This window comes from Ambystoma mexicanum, chromosome 13 (genome assembly GCF_040938575.1).
Source record: "Ambystoma mexicanum isolate Mex_15411 chromosome 13, UKY_AmexF1_1, whole genome shotgun sequence".
Lineage (NCBI taxonomy): Eukaryota > Metazoa > Chordata > Amphibia > Caudata > Ambystomatidae > Ambystoma > Ambystoma mexicanum.
Window position 1 is genome coordinate 581789084 of NC_090938.1, and position 23725 is coordinate 581812808.

At 46.5% G+C, this 23725-nt stretch overlaps 1 protein-coding gene across 1 annotated transcript; it reads left to right on the forward strand.

Moving 5' to 3' along the window:
- Window positions 1-16263: 16263 nt before the first annotated feature.
- LOC138520459 (MKI67 FHA domain-interacting nucleolar phosphoprotein-like) lies at window positions 16264-16866 on the forward strand. The gene has a single exon (XM_069632837.1). It carries the CDS (start codon window positions 16264-16266, stop codon window positions 16864-16866), a length of 603 nt encoding a protein of 200 aa, XP_069488938.1.
- The last annotated feature ends 6859 nt before the right edge of the window (window positions 16867-23725 follow it).

Consider the following 23725-nt stretch of genomic DNA (forward strand, 5'->3'; position numbering starts at 1 on the left):
TCCATGCCCAAAATATGGAACATAAAACCGATTTTAGTCCATAATCCATGAACTGAACTGATAATCAAATGATACAAACACAGACAGGCCCTCTTGACAGTGAGCATTAGCAATGCGTCTAACAGCAACAGAAAAGGAGGTGAAGCCAATAGGTCAGCATAGGAGGACAAAAAGTCTCGTGCATCAGAATAATATCAAAACCACTGGCAAATCCCACCCACACTCAATCCAGCACATTTGATCCAAAGCTAGCCATATTTCATATTACAAGTCTTGAAAGTGGTTTCTTATTAGATGTGGTATTATGACGGTTGGCCTCATCGCGAGTTGGTCGGTATCCCGGCTGGAATACTGCCGAACTGTATTTGCGTTACCATCCAACCATCCGGTGGTATTTCCGCTAGATCACGGGGTGGACGGTAACTGTAAATCCCCATTCCCCATTGGGTCCATTGGCCCCAATGGGGAATGTTTGGTGCAATTACTGCCAGTGGTATTACCGTGTGGTAATTGCACACAAAAATTAGCATTTGTCCAGCGCATTTACCCTCAGCTTGGACCTGGGGGTAAATGCTGCCAGACTCATGATTGGGCGGACCCTTGAATCCAGCGGTAATAGCGTTACAGCTGCATTTAAGTGCTACCGCCCAGCTCATGATGGGGTCCTGTGTCTTGAAAATACAGCAAAAGCTTTGACATCTGGCTTCATTAATACACACATATGCCATATGCCTGAATGCCAGATTTCTGGCTGGCCAGCGCACAGATACAAATGGCTGGACAACATAGCTTCCTGCTATGTTTCTCTGTTTATCAGCGCTTAACCATCCGGTTATACTGCCTGCAAACTCATTTATCAGGCTTTTTAAAAAAAAATTAACCAGTATCGTTCTTTAAGCAGCAATAGGGGATACTCATTATTATATCTTTCCATTTAATATGCGTTTCCGTTATAATGTTTGCAGCAGCAATGGAGTATCTAACGTCCTCACTCACTGAAAGAGAACACAAGGGCGTTGATAACGATGCAGGGTTCTGTAGAGTATCTGACCGAAGCAGGCACATCACCATTGCTTTTGTTTTGCTTTACAAAACATCATCAATGCTAATTACACCCCTGCCATACAATGCAAGAATGCAGGGGTTGAATGTCCTGTCTAGTGTCGGACGTAATTTTGAAAATAATTGACTTATCAGGCCACAGTCAGTCATTACCTTACAAAGGAGTTAATGGTCCAAACCTCTTTTGCAATTTTGAAGGTAACAGACAGAATGCAATTCCCTGATTTGGTGAGGGCCGGCCCAGAGCTGCACTGAATCAGCATAAAGGATTTGATCTGGCCAATACTCCATGAAAATGTGCACTATGTGTTTTGTTAATGAGCCTCCTGGTGTAGTAGGATGAGTTTGACATTTGGTAGCCTCAACAATGTGAAGGGCGATTGAAATAGCAGAGTGGATGATATTGTGCAGGAGTAAAATAGGGATATTATTATTCTATTATTATTATTATTATTATTATTATTATTATTATTATTATTATTATTAATAATGAGGGCTGACCTACCTTCGGGAAGCAATGGAGCACTTTACAAACATGGAGGGAAGAATACTGTGAGGGAAGCAGAGAAACAGGGGATCGGGGCGCTTGCAACACAGGAGGGGAGGGCGAACAATTTGGCAGCAAGACATAGACAAGCTACCAGGAGGAAGCAGATCACCTAGTGTCAGGTTAGGTGGGGAGTGGAAGGTGTTTGGACCTAGGAGTTATTCATTGAAGAAGAGGGCTTTGAGCTCCTTCCTGAAATATAGAAGCAATGAGGCGAGGCTGGAGTCTCAGGGCGTAGAGAGATGGTTCTTTCCTTCCTGCACCATCAGAGTTCAGTCTAGACATGCTCTTACGTCTGGTGGATTGTATGCCTCAGGAGATGCTAAGTTTGCCATTGAGGTAGCTTGGGGACTTGCGGGTGACAGCGTTGTAGATGATGCAACAAGATTTGATGATACATGCTTGCAGCGGGAGCCAGTGCCGTTCGATGAAGTACAGGGTGATGCGCGTCGAATTTGGGAGTACTTTGAAGAGTCATGCTGCAGCATGTAACATACATCTCAGAGGTGCCAGGGTAGTCACTGGAAGGCCTTCCAGAAGGGCATTGCCACCATCCAGGTGGAAGAGGACCAAGGGTTGTACAGCAGATCTCAAGTTGTTTCCTGGGATGAAGGGCTTGGTGACATTTTTACTGCTGTTCCTCTACACTTTCAATATGTATCCATAGATTTTAACGTTTTCATCATTAATTAGCCCAGTATTACTTGTCACTTTCCCATCTTTTAGTAGTCTACCTTTGTTTCTACAAGTGAAGTGTATGAAAGACAGGAGAGGGATGGGGAGAGTAACGATTCTCCTTAGCCACTGAAATAGTTCTCCTTCACTGGCACTAGTTCATTTAAGGCAAATGATTTGACAGGAACACTCCAGTATGCACCTGTTTTTGCTTTGTGGCTGAGAAGCTTGTGATGCTCCAGCTCAACCACTGGACAGTGATTGCGTTTGGCATGTGACTCTAAACAGGTGCAATCACCATAAAGACTATTAGTGGGTAAGTAATGTTCATCATATTTGGACACATGCAGATTTGCATGCCAGCACATGTGCAGACTTGCTGTTTTGCTTGATTCTTCTACCCTGCTCCCCTCCCCCCCTGCCTTCCTCCAGCCTACTTCTGCAGGAGTCTGTCCTGATACATTCTGGTTTCACCATCACCGTCTTGTGGCACATGCTGGATTTGACTTTTATGGAATTCATTGATTCACGGTGCGTCACTCTTTCTCAGCTCTCATGCTGGACTTCCTTTGCATCTTGTACTCATGTTGGCCCTGAATCATGCTGTTCCCATCTTCATCTTGCATCCTGGCTTGCAACATTATGTTTTACTACTGACTTCTGCAATTGTATTTGCTCTCCCCTCTTGCTTCTCCACTCTTTTTGACTGCTTACTCTTTGTTCTCTCCTCCTCTCCCTTTCTTCATTTTCCTATCTCCTCCTCTCCTCCCCTTACTTTCTTCTAGGCACTAACTCTATCAGAATTGTCCCTGGACCAAGTATGATAGTAACCTTGTCTGTCTCCTCCCCCCTCTCCCTGTTTGTTCCCCCTCTCCCCCACTCCAGCACTATCTGAAATGTAGTCAGGGCTAGGCTACGATAGTCATTTGTTTTGTTCCTCCCCTCCCTTTCTGCACCCCTCGCCCTCACCTTTTGTTTTTTTCGGCTCTACCAGAAATGTGGTCAGGCCTAGTACGGTAGTCGCCTGTCTGTTTCCTTCCCACTCTCCCCCTCCCTTCCTTATCTATGTTTTAGCTCTTGCACTATCTGAAATGTCGTCAGGCCGAGTACGATAGTTAATTTCACATCCTTATTGTTCATGGCTTTTAAGAATGCCATTGTATTTTTCCTTGTTCCCTTCCTTGCCTTGAAGCGCTTTGAAATTCATTGGGCCTTATTACAACTAGTGCGGAATGGGTTTAACGGTGCCGGTAATGGTGCCGGTGCCGTTAAACCCACTCCGCACTATTACGAGGTTCCCATCGCGGGACCTGGATCGGACGCCTGGTAAAACCACGCGTGCTTTCTGGGTCCCGCGAGGGGAAGAAGGAGGTAACAATGGGCCAGTTGTAATCTGCCCGTTGTTACCTCCTTCCCCATTCCCATTGAGCCCTATGGGGGCTCAAATTGAAATGGGGAATGGTACCTGCAAGGAGAAATGACCGGGTCCTCCAATGTTGGAATGACCCGGTTATTCCTCATTGCAGGTACCCAGTAAATGGGCACGTTTTGGTGACAGCCATGGAGCTAATAGCTCCATGGCTACCGCCAAACTCGTAATGAGGCCCATTGTGTATAGGCACTATATAAATAGACTATCATATCATATCATATCACACACTTGTCCAGTTACACAATCACACATTTGAACTTTCACATTTACTCACTCTAACATGTATTTGCCTATGTTCTACATTGTTTGCCCAAACACTAACACTCTCTTCTTCATGCCCAAACACAATATACATAGACCAACTATGCATAACCAGACATACCTCCCTATTGATGTCAATGAGCAAAACTCTACATCTCTTCATGCATCTTACATATGAACACCCTAGCTAATGAACACAAGCACCACAGGCATTGGATCCTCCCATCTGGACTTAAAATTCTCTATGCCATTGAGACAGAACACCTAGAAACAGATGTGCACACACTACCCAGTGCTTCTGGCGTACATGCCTCAACACAGTAGCAAAGCTATCTTCCATTTCCCTCTCTCACCGCTAACCTAAACCACCCTATCTCTTTCAGAATCACCAGACTACCTAGTGACCATGCAAATGGCAGTGTTGCATGGTATAAATCCTCTGGCATAATATAACAGAGCAGAAAGAAGAAGCCAGATCTAAAACAAAATGTGTTTCTGCCTGGATTTGCCATTGAGGTGAAAGACAGTTAAAGCTCTCCCTGGTAGGAAATATCTGCTTGAGGTTTCCTGGCATTATTCTTATTCTACTAGTTAGAGGGACTCACCTGCACTCCTGTTACCCACACAAGCTATTTACCCAGGGACACTGTTCCTTGGTTTCCTTAATTTAATATGAGAGCATCCTCTCTGCAAATGAACATATTGTTGATATAATAAAGGATAGGGATGCCCACAGAAAAGTGAATAAATAAAAACAGAATTTATTCGAATTGGGTTTATTATTTATTTATACACACACTCTCTCCATCTTCTTGTCTAAAAGTTTCAACCATAGATACGCTAGAGGGCCTTCCTCAGGTCTGACACAGACCTCCTGTTGTAAGAGGCATGTGCATCGTAATTGCCTGATTTTGTGTTTACAGTGTACTGATTATTTTCACACCCTCCATTCAGTTTAAGAAGGTGTTTGTTCACAACTAGAATGACCAATACCTCTCTTGATTTAGGAATTCATTGCAAGAGTTAATTCTCTTCTCAAGGGCAGGCGCTTCCTGCAAACAGCATTTCCAGCTCAGAATCAAACATTACCAGTATCTTCTTGGGTGGACAAGTTCTGTTCCATCAGTCCAAAGCATTCCTCTGCTATAGTAGAAGAGGTAAAATCATTCTCAAATCAGTCCTTGGTCCCACTCGACAGGGCCAATTCAGCCTGAAGGTTACATCACTTCAGCCTTAGATTTTACCAAGATATCCATATTAGGCCACGTTTAAAAAAAATGCATATTTGATTGACGTTTCAGGAACAGAGTACAGTGGAAGATATGAGCACTAATATTTGTTGGAAAAGCTTGGGTTGTCTGGAATAGCTGTGGTTACATGCACTACGACCATGGACTTGCTCCATCCTCCTGCTACCCCCCGCCCCCCTTAGTGGAGAATTCATAGAGTTTTCAAAAGGTTAAGTCGTGATACAGGGATCTGCAACCGTTGGATTCCCAGATGTTTTGGACTACTAATCCCATGGTCCCCCACCATGGACCATGCTGGCTGGGACTGAAGGTAGTTGTAGTACAAGAAAATCGGGAGATCCAAATGTTGTAGACCCCTATGCTACTGGGATAAATACTGTGCACCGCTGCCATTTGCTTGGTCTGCAGGAGCCTTTGGCGGGACTGAAAGAGAGGGGTGATTGGGTCAAGTGAGTGAGAAAATGCACCCTGGCTTTTTCTTTGTCTTGAGGCCTGCAGATCTGACACACTCTGAGCTCCGCGCGAGGGTCAGTTTCTAGGTGTTCTGTGTTGCTAACGTAGAGGTATTTGTGTTCGAAGGGGAACCCCCTGTGCCCGTGGAGCTAGGAGGCACTGGGCAGGGCTGTGGTATGTAGGTTTGTTCTAAGGGTGTAGTGTTTTGATGTTTTATGTCTGTTGGGGGTAGTTTAATTGCTATCTGCTTGTGGTTTAGTTGGTATGCGACTTGTGTATTTGAACGATAAAAGATGAGCGTGTGAGTGAGGGGGACAGTCAGGGAACCTCAATTAACAGGTTGATTTGGGAGGCACAAGAAATCCTGAAACTACGTATTAGAAATCTGAACCTGGCCTAGCAAGATATTCACAAGGAATGAAAGTCATTAACAATTTCATGAACTACTAATATGCAATCCATGAGGAACATAACATTCTGGAATGTTTACTGTGCCAAAGTAACTTGACCAAGTAGGGTAAGAATATGACTTTATTTTACCAAGAATACCTCGTTTCCTGCTCTGGGGTTTCCTTTAACAAATCGGTGTCGCTTCAGTCCTATGTTAGCAAGTGAAACAAACCAAGACTTAGGGCCTCATTACAGTTCCCGGTCCCGAATAAATGCTGGAAAAAATACCGGTAGATCAGGCCCCTCCTGGCAAATAAATGGTGGACTCACCAGCCACTATAAGTGATTCCATGGGAATTGGAATTCTACGCCGCCAGTAATATCCCAGTTGGACGGCGGCGACGGTAAGTGCAGATTGGTGGTTATACTGCCGGCATTAACGTCGGGATTCCGGCAAACTCCTAATGAGGGCCTTCATTTCCAATAATATGGATGAGTGAAATTGAAGTCTATTGCCAGAATATCCATTTTTCAGTCGTGGATTATTATAATTATTGTTAGTAGTAGTCGTAGTAGTAGTATTACTTACCAAACTTTTGTATCAAGCTCTTAACTCCAAATAGTTCAATTGGTATCAACAAAGACTATAACTCCCACAATGCCTTGGAAACAGATATTTGTGTAAGTTGGTGTCTCGGTCATCCTGAGAGAGGCTCCAAAAGGCGTTGCTGTTAGAAGCACCCTCGTGCGAATGACAAGTCCCACAAGTTCGTAAATGCGAAACAAAGAAGCAACTACTGTATCTTCGGAAAAATCTATGTCGTAAAATGCCTATAGAAGCCGAAAGACCAGGCAAAGGTCGAACTGTGCATAGCTTTCCAGATTTGGGCTCCTCGGGCCTACAGAGGTGGCATCCTAGATAATGAAATGGAAGTAAGGTGCAGATTCGAAAAGATGGATTTATAAATATTGAGCACGAAACGTTTGCTCGGGCCCTTGTGAGACAGTTGACAGTTTCCCCTCTTCTTAATATAAGCCACCTTTCTCCATATTTTCGGTTTGTTTATTCTTCTTATATCTTTGCCTTGTGCGCCCCCTGGTGGTAATATCTATGAGCCAACCTGTCCGAGTTTACTGGAAAGAGATGCACGGGATGCATGTAAGCGGAATTAATTAGACAGATGTAGTTTAATATAAGATTTTTATATTAAACTAAGTATGTTTGATATTCTAAGTGTGCTATGTCTTCTGTATAAGTGTGCTTACATTAAGTGCACGTATACAACATCATGACCTTTAGTCATTCGGTATTCCCTTTTACCAACACTGACCAGGAGACCAAAGTGACGTGCGGAAATTACAAGGGCAGGGAAAGTAGAAGAAGCCATTTGATCCAAGTCAAACATGCCACAGTGCCACCAAGCAGCCATCATTGGAAGTTCACCTCCAGTTCAGAGCTACACTAATGCATTGTGAAAAAAGGAAAACAGATGACAGGGGCCGACCCTCCCCCCCCCCCCCACAGATGACAGGGGCCGATCCCCCCCTGCCCCCCCAGCACTCTGCTTCCTCTCCTCATTACATCTACCGTCCTTGCCTTAGACTAGCTTTCTCCGTCCTTCAGCACGAGTCCATATAGACAGCACAAACTGGAGGGATGAAACGGGCTAGCTCCATTATAATTACTCTTTTCGAGTGGTTTCCAAGTAGGGGGCTGGAATTTGAACATGTGTTGCGCTTCCTTGTCTTGCTTACAAACCAAAAAACGTTCTGCCTTTGAGCTATCCTTCCTCCCACTGTGGGTAACTACTTTCACTCATTCACCACACTCTATTTCGCTACACGGGTGTAAAACGACAGCCACTATTTTGTTGCCATGTTGCAGGCAGGAAGGTAACACGACACAATCTGAGTTTCTACGTACAATGGTTTATGCTGAATGAATAGGCATACCAAAATTACACCAAACACACCAACCATAATAACATGCATGTATGGTCCTGGAAAACATATCAGACAGTAACACCTAGGTATGTTGCTGTTTCCCCCAATCAGGAAATGAACATTGACAAAGGCAGATGGTATATAGACATCGACCAAGCATGAGAATCCTTGAGAATCCTATGCCCAGGTAAGCACACCATTTCCAGGATATGACATTGCAAGCACATGCAAAAACTCCCAGATGTTGTAGGTGAAATGACAGAGCTTAAGGGAGGAGCGACCTTAAGGATAAAGCAGAAATGGGACTGCAAAGGAAGAAGGGAGGAAGAGTAGGGGCTGCTAGAGCCCGGGAAAGTCAGTATGTTGTAAATGGAACTAAATAGAGGTTACAACTTCCAATGGCTCCGTCTGGTTCGTGGTCTTAGGACCGAGCCGTCCACTGTGTAGTATGCAACCCTGTTAGAGAAGAGTACAACTGGCGATGAGGAGAAAGGCACCCACACATGCCCACGTGACTCCGGGGGCGTCAGTGAACAGATGAAAGGGTACTCCACCACTCTGCCGATACTGGTGTCCTTCTAAGTCTTTGACGATTCCAGCGCCCTATGGAATTCCTGCCGATCCAAGCATCCTGAAGTGCAAGAAAGGCACATTCCACCCCCTCCGATCCCAGCATGCTGAAGTGCAAGGAAGGGGTACTCTGCCCCCGCCGATCTCGGTGTTCTGAAATACGAGGAAGGGGCTTTCCGCCCTCCGCCGATCCAGGCCTCCAGGATAGATGAAACGGGCTCCCCGCCCCTCCACTGATCTCAGCGTCCGCAGACCTCAGCATCAGTAACACAGAAATCCTCACTCCCAATGATCCCGGCATGGGGAGATAGGCATCCCGCCTGCACGGCATGACGATACGTGACACAGGGTCCGATATCACATATTGGCCCTCATTACGACCCTGGCGGAAATCGAAAAACGATGGCGGAAATGTAATACCGCCATCGAATACTGCTCGGTGCGATTATGACCCGTCACCGTAAAGTACGATGCCATTAGCGACACCGTAGTGAACACCAACGCTAACTGCACCAAGTACGCGCACGCGCGCCATGCAAAACCGTAATTACCACCATGGCGCAACGGTACGCGAATTCTGACCCTAGCGGACATTTACTTAACGCCATCAAGCATGGCGGAAAGTACCATTCCGCCATGGTGAGAATTACGGCATCGTGAACCAACCGTAAATGGCCCTACTGAGTGCCTGTACACCACTCCCTGCCCACATTGCACAACTCCTCGTAGGTGCAATGAAGTTACACAATGCAACCAGTGAAATGTACAAGTCACCCATGCATGCCAACGAACAAATGAATGTAGGGGCTCCAAGTGCCTTGTGAGTGGCCATCCATATTTGGCATGTCACCATTGCCATACTGATGCAGCACAGGCATGTGAAGGTTCAAGTACAGCAATATGAACTGAAATATGAGACAAAACAACAACAGGCCCCCATCGCTTGACACCAGTGTAAGGCAACATTCAAAGCAGTATCCTGAGGGAGACTGCACCAGCCCTGTACTCTTGCCAGTAAACAAACCAACCATCAGCATAAGCATGTACCACACAAGTTGGCAGAGTGACTGAGCAGCCAGGCTCATCTCAAGAGGGGCCAATGGGAGCTGCAGGGCACAGATGGCACGAATACAGAAGCTATTCCAATGGACATGACCTCAGTCTCCCTCCAAGAAACGCACGCAAACACAGGCACCTGTGACCAGCCATTTTCTGATAATCACATCATTCCACCAATCCACCTGGCTGACCGGCATCTGTTACACAAAAGCTAATCCCCCGCCCCTGAGCATGACATCATTAAAACAGTCATAATGGCAGCCCCTATCCCTGACCTTACTGGGCTTCGTAGGCAAACACGGCCAGTACAGTACCACGCAACTATACTCAGAAGCCGGAACCCAATGCAGATCTTCTCACAATACATCGCTCCACAAATAGGAATATGCTACATTACTTGCAAAGAATAACGCTACACGGTTAATATCAGAATAAAATTTTAATGCACATCAAATTCACCAAGCCCATACAGCTATTAGGTCATAAACTCCAAAATATTTTTCATTACTGTGGGCTGCATCCGCAATAAATGACCAGCTTCTTCTTGTGTGACGCCCTGTTCCTTCATGGTACACAGGGGCTACATTCACGTTCAAAAAGGCAACATGGAAGCGCCTAGAACCGCAGGGCTGTCCCATTAGGTAGGCACTAGTCCAGCTGAAAGGTTGATATGTTGCTCCTAGCCACTAGTACTGCGTAAGGGCATGTGGCCCATTGGCGATCGTCCCATAAGATCGTAATGGTGCTCCACTGATTAACTCGAAGCAGCAGGTGTCGGGAGTAAAAGCCATCTGCAGGAGTGGCATACAGATGGCAGCGGCAAAAGGGGAGGAGATACCTGTCACCCAAATGAAATGAAAAAGAATAGTATGGGCATCAGAACTTCATTTGTATTACTCACTTCAATGATCACACTAAATCTACAGCCATATGCATGCTAGCCCACTCAAAAGGATTATTTCCACCCAAAAATCACTTGCGAATCATAACTATATAAATCGAGGTGAAAACACTATTACAAACGAGTGTTTGTGTGCATGCGTCTGTTAAAACAGAATCCATTAGATGGGATTAGTAACGTGCATAGACACAAGTGTTTGAAGGCGCGTCGAGACAGGGAGGGTTCAACAAGGGCAGATAGACGATGGTCCCACTATGGCAGCTCTGCATCACACAGCGCAGGGGAAGGGGATAGATTCCAAAAAGCCATGTACATGGCAAACTCTCAATTAAATCATCTGTCCATGCATCCATACATCATTCCCTCATCCCGGTATAAAAACGCCTGATTATTTACTCACATAACATTTGAAATTTCCATTGAGTCTGTGCGTAATGCAGTCTGCAAAATCCACTGTGCTCCAGCCCGGAATTCTAGTGTTGTGAAGTAACATGTATTTGGGAACGTCCTGCCTTATCGTCCACTACGCTATTGCGCATCCCATACTATTCATATCAATCATTGCATTCTCGCCATGGCCCCTGTCCCAAGGACATTAAACAATAGAACGTTATATTTGCAGTCAGACCTGTGGGCGTCTCCTCGCCGCTAGCTGAAAACCGAAAGCGCTGTCCTTCGAATTCCTCATTTGCAACATCACGTCGAAAAGGCATCTGTGACCGCTTGAAATCACAAATTCATCCATGTAGTGCGGCAGTGTGTGAAAATGGCAACTGGCTTCACTCACAAATGGGACGCCCCGCCCGTCGGTGAACCTCGGTACAGTGCTGCATGAGGGTCCACCGTTAATCGAGTACTACATTCCACTGACCCTTCACAAGTTTGTTCGCGACTGCAAAGATAGTATGTGAAACAATGGGACCATAGCAGAATGAACATATAAACCAATATTTCACTGCCATCGGGATTAAATACATGATTGTAATAGCAAGATGCCATGCGTCAAATTGCAGCGTTGTGTGCGGGACGTGCTCGCCCAAAGGGGATTGCAGCTGGCACAGGTGGAATGAATCACCACAGGTGGAGGCTATACAGCCTGAAAACACATAAATTGCACACCCAACCCCCTCCCACAACCACACCCACTCCAAAATGCTACCGGCAGGACTAGCGATCTTGGCCCTGGGGGACCTGATAGCACTGCAAGTACTCCAACTTCAAGAAGAAGACGAACACCAACTACTACAACAACCGGCCGCACAGAGGAGACGCAGGAGGAGGAGGAGGGCAAGGCAGGGCCAACAAGGCCCACCAGCACAGCCACTACCACCACGCAGGCAGCCCGCAATCCCACGCCTCCGAGCTCATCCGTTCAACCTCACTGCTGAGCAGATCCACACCCTCTACCGTTTGGACCGGGACACCATAACCGCCATTGTGAACATGACACACGCTGACCTTGTCAGCATGATAGATAGCCCAACCGCCATCCCACCCCTACTGAAGGTGGTGTCTGTACTCCACTTCCTGGCCACAGGCACCTACCAGCACACAGTCGGACAGTTGCATGGCATTTCACAGCCACTGTTGTCACGGACACTATTGCAAGTGCTCGATGCCCTCCTGAAGCACGCAGACGACTACATCTCTTTACCACGCTCGGAGCAGGAGATTACAAACACAAAAGTGGGATTCCATGCACTTGCCGGCATACCGGGTTGCATTGGTGCCATCGACTGCACCCATGTGGAATTGGTTGTCCCACATGCCATGGAGGTCCAGTACCGCAACCGGAAACAATATCATTCTCTTAATGTACAAATGGTGTGTGACTCCAACAGGATCTTTACACATTGTTGTGCCCGATTTCCTGGATCAACCCATGATTCTATGGTCTTGTGGAACTCTACAATACCACGCTACATGGAGCGACACGCAGGGAACAGATCCTGGCTACTCGGTGAGTCTCATTTCATGCATGATAATGTGGGGTATGTGATGCGGCAATGACCTGGCAGGAAGGGGGGGGGATGCGTACGTAGCAATGTCATTCCACAAACATCCTTTATTGTCCACATACAGGTGATGCCGGGTATCCACTGAAGAGATGGCTCCTTACACCACTCCGGAACCCACAGAACCAGCATGAGGAGGACTACAACCATGCCCACTCACGTACCCGTGTAGTCATAGAACAGGCATTCGGCCTACTGAAGACTCGTTTCCGCTGCCTCAGCAGGTCTGGCGGGGCACTCCTGTACCGCCATGAGAAGGTTGCAAAGATGCTCATGGCATGTGTCATGCTACACAACATGTGCGTACGTAGAAATGTGCCCATGCCCCCTGACGCAGAACTGCAAGCACCTGAAGATGGTCATGATGAGGGTGGGGATGTGGCAGCACCTCAAGGAGTCCGCGAGGCACAGGAGGCCCGTGAAATTCGTCAGAATATCATAGATTCATGCTTCTAGCACTCACGCCTGGTGGCTGATACATGGACACGGGACTTGTGGCACTGTGTGTGTCTGGAACATGCACAATGTGGACTGTACGCCTATAAAGGCCTCGTACACAAAGATCAATGTCCACACATCTCATTGGATGATTATGAAATGTTTATAGCATATGTGAAATTATATTACACACCCCATCGACCCGCCACCCAAGAAAGCCCAACACCCTCCCTCCACCCTCCTACCTCCCCCCCGAACACCAGTGTCCAAAGATGCTCATTGTCAGTGGGCAGACGCTATTGCAAGCCCCCTCTCCGGGTATCAGGGGCACCCCTGCCTGTGGAGCGCAGGTTCCTCCCAGATCTACGTTGGGGGCTGCCCTGGACGGAACTTGCAACGGATGATGTCTCTGCCTGCTCACGTCCATGCATGTCCCTAAGGGTTTGTGAGAGCTCAGTGAGCACACGGCGCACAGCGGCAAGTTCACCACATACGTCTTTGGACGTCGCATGCAGTTGCCCCCTCAGGCTCTCGGTGCTTCTCTCCATTTGTACCCTTAGTGTCTCTGTACTTCTCTCCATTTGTACCCTTAGTGTCTCTGTACTTCTCTCCATTTGTACCCTTAGTGTCTCTGTACTTCGCTCCATTTGTGCCCTAAGTGTCTCAGTAGATGTTTCTATGGCTGCCTTAGAACCCCCACATTCATCAGCATGCTCCTTGAGGAGCGTGGCCAGTTGCTGCTGTTGCACGATCACCTGGTCGAGGGACTGTTGCCTCTGCTGGGCCATGCCCATTTGCGGTGGTGTCACAGAGGGGCTGATCACCTCATGTTGCCTTGCCACAGGGCTTGTGGGGGATGGCCAGTCGTCGTCTTGTGGGTGCCCCTGCGTGGTATCCTCATGGTGTACGGGATGAAACAAACAGGGGGATTGAGACAGGTCATGGATGGGTCCTACATCGACAGCACCGTTTTCTGTGTCGGAGCATGCTGGCATTAATGCAGTGTCACCTATGGTGCTGCTGCCACCAGAAGCAGTGCCTTCTGTGGCATCCATTGGGGGGACCTGTGGTGCTGCTGTTGTGGGCATGCTGGCTGCTGGGGTGCCTGTTGAAGTCCCCTCCTGTGTGCTGCCACTTGATTTGTGCTGCTGCCGTGTCTTGATCCGTGCAGCTGAGGTGGAGGGTCTTTGGCCGTTGGTCTTGGCCCTCTTTGCAGGTGTGCTGGTAGGGGTGTCCTGAAGCTCGTCGTTTAAATCGGACCCTGTGGTGGAGTAAAGGAGGGCGAGCGTTATTTATGGGTCTGTGGAAATTGGAATGGCAATGTATCACATGCATTGGGGTGGTACCTGAGGGTGATTTGGGTCAGGGCCTTGGAGGTGGTTTCATTTTTGTGTGGATTGAGGATGCAGTTGTTTTGCAGCCTGCAGTTAGGGTGTGCATGCTGCACGTGTAGAGGGTGTTTTTAGGATTTTTAATTATTTATGTATTTAATGTGACTTTTAAAGTGCGCTATCAGGCCAATGTATGTGGACGTTCTCCTGGACATGTGTTTCTGTTGCACTATGTGGACACATGGTACTTCACATGATTGGACATTGTGGATTTAGCATTGTTTTATTTGGCCCACCTACCTGATTCTTCGGATGTCTGCACTCCTTTCTCCATCCCTCCGACTCCCTCTATACTCTCCATTCCAATGGTGGAGGCACAGATTTCTTCCCAGGGGATCAACTTGATGGGTGATTCCGATCCTCCCCCGGTAGCTGTGGCAATGTTACGGTTGGCTGATAGTATGCTGCGTACGCGTATCCGCAAGTCGTCCCATCGCTTTCTGCATTGCTGTGGGTTGCGGGGTGCGGTCCCCACCGCACTTACCCGCTGTGCCACCAGGGCCCATATGGCCTTCTTGTTCGCAAGTGCCGTCCTGGTCATTTGCGTCGAGAAGACGACGGCAGCATTCTCCTGGAGGCTCTCTGTGAGCACAGTGAGTTCCTCATGGGAGAAGTGGACCTGCCGCTTGCGGTCGCACGCTTTTTTAGCAACTTTTCCCATTTTGATTGTTTTAACTAGGGTGGCTAACGGGTTGGGATGTGTCTCAGGGTCGGATTTTTAATGGTTGTGTTGGGATTCTGATTTTATAGGTGTACGGCGTGCTGTTTCCCGTTCCGGCCCCATGTTTTTACTTCCGTTTCCGTATATTTACGGTCACCGTATTTTGCGATTACCGCTCATTACGGTGACCGCTATGATGGGTGGCGGAATTGCACCTAGGGCGCCGTACGACGGCGGTGAGGGGCGTTTTGGGGACATTTCCGCCATCGCAGACTTTGCACTTCCGCCATGGCGTAATGCTCGTGCCCGATGGGTCAGAATTAGCCGCACTTTACTCCATCGTGCAATGGCGGAAACGCTATTTACGCTATGGCGGTCAGGTCAGTTACTTTCCGCCAGGGTCGTAATGAGGGCCATTACCCGGCTGGTTGCCATTCTCTGCCGATCCTGCTATGGAAAAATAGCACAGGGGCCTGCTGTTTCAGCAAGGACTCTTATCCGGAGGCAAGCCCCTTCCCAATGGCTGCTCGGCAATCCACTGGTTTAAGGCCACACGGTAACCTGCGGTTTCAGGAATTTTGCAGAAACCCACCGTTTCAGAGAGCAGAGGCAACTCACAAGGGCACCATTGCAACGAAGGCCGCCTCTATAGCCCGAAACAGCTGCCCACTGCAATAACCAGCGCCTGACAAGCTGTTACCATGTCGCGGTTTGACGATCGACTCAGCAGCAAAGTTTGGGGTGGGGCACCCAGTCCTAACAGGGCCCGTCTCCATACAACGGCCCAAAACAGGGGAACCAGGACCACACACCGGGCGCACATTTCCGCCACTACCGCTGTACAATGACTCTGGAAACGGTGGGCCTCGCTCACCCCGCAGTTTCATCAGAGAGGGACACCCGCCATGCAGGCACATACCCCGCCAACCTTACAGGCTTGCTGCAACAGAAGAGGTAGACCCCACTACACAGGTTGGAGCTACATGACGCAGTAGTGTGTAAAAAAAGTGCTTCCCACGCCAAAAAAAAGATCAATCACACAAATAACCAATGGCAAGCAGACGTTTTCAAGCAAGGGGCTCGAAGAGTGCCCCACCCGGAAATCCTGACCACGCTGCCGCCGGCTGAAAATGAAGGAAGAAGGAGACACCAACAGTGCTCAGGTCCCTGGTTGTCTCTTGCTCTGGAGCGTAGGACGGGGTTTCCATCGGTGCATGCAACACCTAAAATGGAGGAAAGTGCCAGAGAAGCTCGCACTCGGGGTTAGGTATAGAGGACCTGCGCCCAGAGGTCCCTGTGAGCAACGAAACAAGATTCACCTTATCCAGTTTGGAAATGCATCATGCGCTGGAGTCTCAAGAAGTGGAAAGGCTGGGGGGAGTAAAGACTACGCATTAGTGGAACTCGAGTGTGACGGAGGGACCGAGATTGCTGATGAGACGAGGAATGGCGACCTTGGTGGCGAGAGAACTTTGAAAGATGACCCAATGCCACCAGGAGAGGCCCATGAACTCATTCCCAAAGGGAGAAAACGAAGAGTTATGAAGCTTAACTATCCAGTGGTGACTCAGATCAACACAAAACATACAGCCCAGCAGAAAAGGAAGACGACCAAACGACTCCTAACAAAGGAGTGGATGAAGCAGAAGAAACTCCCTGCAAAGGGAATGGACGGTGATTTTCCCCATCAACGAGAAGATTGTAATGAGTGCGACAGGGCAGCCAAACAAGCCAACCAAGAGCAAGGCCACCACACCAGTCGGTACACTTTCAGTTCTGGAACATCAGAAGTTTACAATGACTCGGAAGGAGACTGACGACAAAGGAATAATGAGTTTAAATATCCCAGACAGTTTAAAGGAGACCAAGGAAAGGCGACACAAGGCATAGAAAAGGAGAGCGTCTGAGGGCGGCAAAGAGGATGTGGTTGACTCTCCAACCAGTGAAGTGAAATCCAAAGAGAGAGCGATGGGAAAAGTGAACACAATGGCCAAGGAGGGAATGACAGCACACATAGTGTCCCACCAGCCCAGGCTGTGCGAAGAGTACCACACAAATGCCCAAAAGTATTACCTGGAGGGACAACAATAAAGAGATAGGACAGACCCACAGGACTGGCATGAGAGGCGGCAAAAGGAAAACCCCAAACCAAAGTGATACACACGCATGCTATGCTCCCCCAATAATGTAAGTGCTCCCACCAGGGGGCAAAGCCTTCACTCTGACACAAGGACCACCCATGTCACGAAGCCATCAAAGATGACCAAATCCAAACAAGGTCACCAGTTGTCCTCACCCAGACCAACAAAGTCGACAAGAGGAGCAGAACAAAACACTAAGGGGAGACAGGCCCACCATAATAGAGCGATTAGGAAAAATACAGCCATAAGAAAGCGGTCAGATGGATCACACCTTCCTGGAACATCGCCCAAGGACGTCACCCCAAAAGAGATACAATGGTTGCCAAGGGAAGAACCCTACATGCACAGGATCAGCGGGACCCTTGCCCAAAATAGTCAGAAACGGAAATCATCATTAGGAAGTGACCCCATGACAAAGAGGACCAGCCCCAACCATGGACGGTGACAAATGGTGGTTTGAAATCAACCCCTCGAAGTACACGTCAGAGGAAAGTATCCCCAGCACACCACAAAGGAAGGAGTGGAGGCTAAAGATAAATGCATCTCACAAGGGCGCAGCAGAGGAGCGCGACCGCATCAAACACTGGAAGGAAGCTACGCTACAAGTGGCAGGAGAGTCACCATGGGACACACTGGGGGACAAAATCTCCAAAAAAGGCGAAAATCCAGAGGGGTAGACAATGGGGGCCATACCATGGAGAACCATGGCAAGCCTGAGATCTCGGGTGATGTGACGTATCCACTTGGGCAGTGTTACACAGACGTGACTTCAAAGACTCACATCAACGTCAACAATTCTGAGAAATACAAAGTGTCTCATGGGGACATGACAAGACAAGTAGGAACCATGAAACACAGGGGTGGCTGGTACACAGATCTGCTGCATACCCACCAAAACCACTGCAAATCACAGGCAGAGACCAATAGTAAAGGGGAAGGACAAAACATTTTCCGATGTAAAACTGCCCGCACTCCCACAGTATACCCGAAGCTGCAAAGGTGGAAGGAGCAGGAAGAGTGCAGGAAGATTTCTACCAGAGGAGCAGTCGAGCAAAAGAAAGAGCAGGAGACAGTGAAACAAATGGAAAGGAGAGAGGTTGCCAAGGAAAGCAAAGTGAATGTACTGGAAGGAGCGTCGTAAACAGAAAGTATATGTGTCATTAACAGTACAGACAAATACGTGGTCCACCAATATGTGATGGGGGGGAAAAGGAGGATGGAAACCCGAAGGTGGAGGATGAGAGGTGCAAGGAGAGAATGCATGAGGATGAAGCCAAAAAGAAGGAGACCCCGTCTCCTAGGGAGAAAAGTGACTTGACAGGTGGAGGAATGTCCGGGGGCATGAGAGAAAAGAACCCACTGACAGAAGGAGCAGGGCTGGTTAAGCCACAGACGAGAACCAGGGAAGGGCAACCGAGATCCGGGGCCCGGACGGAAAGAGCAGGAGTTGAGAATACAGTGAAGTATCAAGGACGTGGAAATGACAACGGAGAAATTAGGGAGTGGAAGAGCAGGGAAACACCGGGGCAAACCAAGAGACAGGTGAAGGGAAGAAGCTCAACACGCCAAGGGTAACTTGGGAATGCAAGCCCATCAGTGGGAATGAAACCAAGGACGAAAACATGACGCCTGTGATCTGCACCACAACCTGTTCCAACTCGGGACAAAATGATGGGTCATGGGAAATCGGGAAGGTGACGAGGGAGCGCATGAGTGAACATCACAGTGTAAACAGGGGAAATGACACAAAGGTTTCAAGGGAGAAGAGGAGGTGGAAAAGAACTATCAAAGGGACATTCCAGAAGATTACCACAGAGAACCCCAGAAACGATCAAAAGGAAGATCAACCCCACAAAGGATCTCAAACGGGGTGGGGGGAGATGTTGCAGGTGAATTGACAGATGATAACCTTAAGGGAGGAGTGATGTTAAGGATAAAGCAGAAAGGGAACTGCACGGGAAAAGGGAGGAAGAGGAGGGGCTACTAGAGCCCGAGAACGTCAGTGGGCCTGATTACGAGTATGGAGGTAGCCATGCCGCTTCTAGCGGCATGGCTACCCCCATACCGGTACCAGGTCCAGGTCCGGGTCCTGCAAAAGGGGACTTACCGGCCCATTCTGACCTTGGAGGGCTGGTAAATCCCTTTTGCGGGACCCAGACCCGGTACATCCCCATTCTTATTTGAGCCCCCATAGGGCTCAATGGAAATGGGGAGGATGCTAACAACGGGCCCGTAAATTATGGGCCTCTTGTTAGCATCCTGGTCTGCTAGCAGGTCCCGCTAAGAACGTCTGGTCTGACCATCATGCACCGTTCATTCCGCGGCCGCCTACGTTGTAATGAGGCCCAGTGTGTTGTAAAGGGAAATAAAGAGAGGTTACAACTTCCAATGTCTCCATCTGGTTCGTGGTCTTAGGACTGAGCCGTCCACTGTGTACTATGCAACCCTATTAGAGAAGGGTACAACACCAAGGGCAGAGAGTGTCACCGCTAGAGTGAGAGCAGGAGCAGCCATGCTGACTCAAGACTAATTTCTCAACCATATACATTTTATCATAATAACAGCTTGATTTTTCTTAACTACTGCAGTATCTGTTGCTTCCAATGGCTGCAAATAGCAGATGTTACTGTCACTAAACTTAGAGGTTCATTTTATCACCTTTTCAAAGATGAAAGGTTGGGGCATAAACCTGAAACATGCAGAGTGAACACAGATCTCAACCGCAAGTGTTTAACTCACTAAGCTAATTGATCAGGTCCAGGCACTTTGTTAAGAAACATATCTAATCAGTTAAATAGGTGCAATGCTGCCACATGTTACAATTATTATAAAGTCACATTTGCGCGACCAGTGTGACAGAGCACAGTATGTGTGTACGTATAGGTTTATTCAAGAATATAGCAACATCACATTTGGCATGTGTGATACAAAGATGCAATGGTTTTAGGAGGCGCAACAGTGTCACCATGGAGCACTGGCACCCTGCTGCAAATCCCAAATAAAAAACTAAAACAATCAGGGAGGAATGTCTTACTGTACCATATTACACCACATCATGTCATTACATTACATGCAAAATACAGCACCATACAACTACACACCATATTACACATTAACATATCATACAACACCATAGCATACTGTAACACACCATAATATATCACACCATACCATTCCGTGCTATTGCAAAAAATCCCATATCTACTTTACCATATTATACAATGTTATACCACATTACACTATATCCTACCAAACTGCACCATTACATAACATGCAATATTGTCACAAACTTTACAATACCATATTATTCCATACTATACTATGCTTCAAATTCCATAACATACCATTCCAGACCATAGTGCACCATAATATACTATATGGTTCCATACCATACTATACCATTCCATACCATACCTATCATTTAATACCTTTCCATATACTGTGTGACTATAATCTTCCATACCATAGCTTTCTATACCATACTGTTGAATACAATAACATGCAACAATACCATTCCATACAATATCACGCTATGCCACACCATACATACCATTATATTTCATTCCTTACCACACTGTTTCATAGTATACAATGCGAACAGTACCATTTCATACTATAAGAAACCATAAAATGCATACCATGCCTATAACATTATTCCTTTACATACCATGCTGTTGTTTACATGGTATATCCTCCCTACCCTCACATTCCATGCCACGCCCTTCCATGCCTAATGTTCCCATATTTTACATGTCAATAACAAAACACAACATACCACAAATACTTTAATATTTTGCACCATTCTGTACCTTTCCCTACTATATGATTCCAACCATACCGTGCCATATGATGATATACCATAGATACCATATTATATTATTAATTACTCTACTGCAGCTTGATATAGCATAACATTCCTATCATATCATGCCATTGCATAACATCTCTTACCAAACCATTTGAGATGTTACTTAACCATTCCATACTACTACACCTGATCTGCGAAATCAGCATTACTTTTCCACTGCCACTGAAATTTCACGCGGTTTTGCACGGTCAACAGTGTCTCGTTCCCATGTTAGTTTTGTGTTGCATGACGAGAAACTTTGCACAGTTCTTCTTTTTTCGACCTGTGCTAGGTTCGTGCAGCGACACGAGAAACGCACGGCTTTTCAATTCGTGATCGGTTCGCGCAGCGACACCAGAAACTTTGTGTGGATTCGTGCTAGGTTCACAACACTAGGAACTGCATGCAGGTATTTTTTTGATCCATTCTAGTTTTGTGCAGCTGCACAAGAAACTTTGGGTGGGCCTTTTTAGATCTGTGCTAGTTTCGTGCACCAGCACAAGAAACTTTGTGCAGCTTTTTTGTTTGATTCATGGTAGCGGCACGAGAAACTTTGCACAGGTTTTTCAAACCATGCTATGGTCACATAGAAATGTTGCACATTTTTTGTTCAATTTATGGTAGGTTCGCACAGCGGCACGAGGAACTTCATGCAGCTTTTTGTTTCATTTATATCAGCTTTATGCAGCGGCATGAGAAGCTTTGTGCCACTCTTTTCGATTCCTAGTAGTTTCCTGCAGCGACACGCGAAACTTTGTTCCGCACTTTGCGATTCATACTCAGTTCATGTAGCAGCACAAGAAACTTCTTTCCACTCTTTTTGAATCATGCCAGGTTTGCATGGCAGCACGAGAAACTTTGCATGGCTCATTTTGGGTTTGCGAAACAGCATGAAAAAATTCACGCTGCTTGATAAATAGGGTTGGTGGAATGGTGGATTTCGGTGAAACGGATCAAAATCTTTCAGATTTTGCTTCTGTGACGGACGGAATGGAATTTCACAATTCCGCCCAGTGCTACATACTGTGCCTTGCCATGCCTGCCATACTATGTCATACCATATCATACTACACCATTCCATTCCATAGCACAATTTATATTACCATTCCGTGTCATACTTTACCATACCTAATTGAACTAAACTATACTGTTCCACACCCAACCACGCCACACAGTATCATAACACACAATAACACATTGTACCATACTGTATTATACTATTCAATTCCTTCTCATACTGTTCCATATCAAACCATACCATACCCACCATAACATTGCATTCAAATCCATACCAACTAGAACTTACCACACCATAGCAAACCAGAAATTACCACAACATAACAAACCATATTATACCATACATGCCATACTAAATTATGGCAACCCATATGATACAATACCATCCATGGCCAACCCTATACCTACCTCACCACTGCATACCGTACCAAAGAGTCCCATATCATAAACACCCAAACATAACATGTGTTACAATTAAATGCACTGAGACTATCAAATAAATCACATACAACAATTTCCCTTAGGAAGTTAGAAAGCATATAAACTGATGAAGCATAAAGGTAATCTATGCAGTTAGAGACCCATGCATCTCACTGTATGTGGGAAAGAGAAAGAGACAAGTTTGGCAACCGGGTTGAGAACAACTCCTGCTTATAAAATGCACCTAAAGATATACCTCTAATGGTGCATCACCAGCAGAAAAAAATATACAGCGGATCAATTGTTTTGATTTATGCTCCAATAACTTTAAGTGAACCCGAGAGGTGAAAATATAGACAGGCAACACATAACATGTGAACAGTGATGGATTCACTGACTAGATACAGTTGAAAATGGTCTAAATCTGACAATGAAGCTGAATAATCTAGAAGTGTAAATCCTCATTTTCATGATTGGTGAGTGTGCTATTTAAACCTGGCACAACCAAGTAAAATGGGAATTGGTGCTTGCATACACGTAGATGTTTGAAAAACTAGGTCCTGCTGGATAATTCCATCGCTCTCTTTAAAGTGACCTCCCTTTTCGACTTGTGTCTTTAAAGTGATCTTCTCTTTGGACTTTTTGATGATACATGAAATGGTTATTTAACATCCAATAAGGTTTGGAAAACATGTGTGCAACATACCTTTACATGATGATACATGTGATTCCACGTGAGGCCTTTTGATATGTATGGTGGACTAGCGCAAGTACATATCTGCCAGTAAAATTTGGTGAGTGCTACATTTATAGGGAAGAAAGTGCCACATCATGGCATGACATGGTTATTCTGCATTAGAGATGTAAATACCAAAAGCAGTCCAGTGTAATAGAAATGTAAATACCAAAAGCAGTCCAGTGTAATAGAGATGTAAATACCAAAAGCAGTCCAGTGTAATAGAGATGTAAATACCAAAAGCAGTCCAGTGTAATAGTGATGTAAATACCAAAAGCAGTCCAGTGTAATAGAAATGTAAATACCAAAAGCAGTCCAGTGTAATAGAGATGTAAATACCAAAAGCAGTCCAGTGTAATAGTGATGTAAATACCAAAAGCAGTCCAGTGTAATAGAAATGTAAATACCAAAAGCAGGCCAGTGTAATAGAAATGTAAATACCAAAAGCAGTCCAGTGTAATAGAGATGTAAATACCAAAAGCAGTCCAGTGTAATAGAGATGTAAATACCAAAAG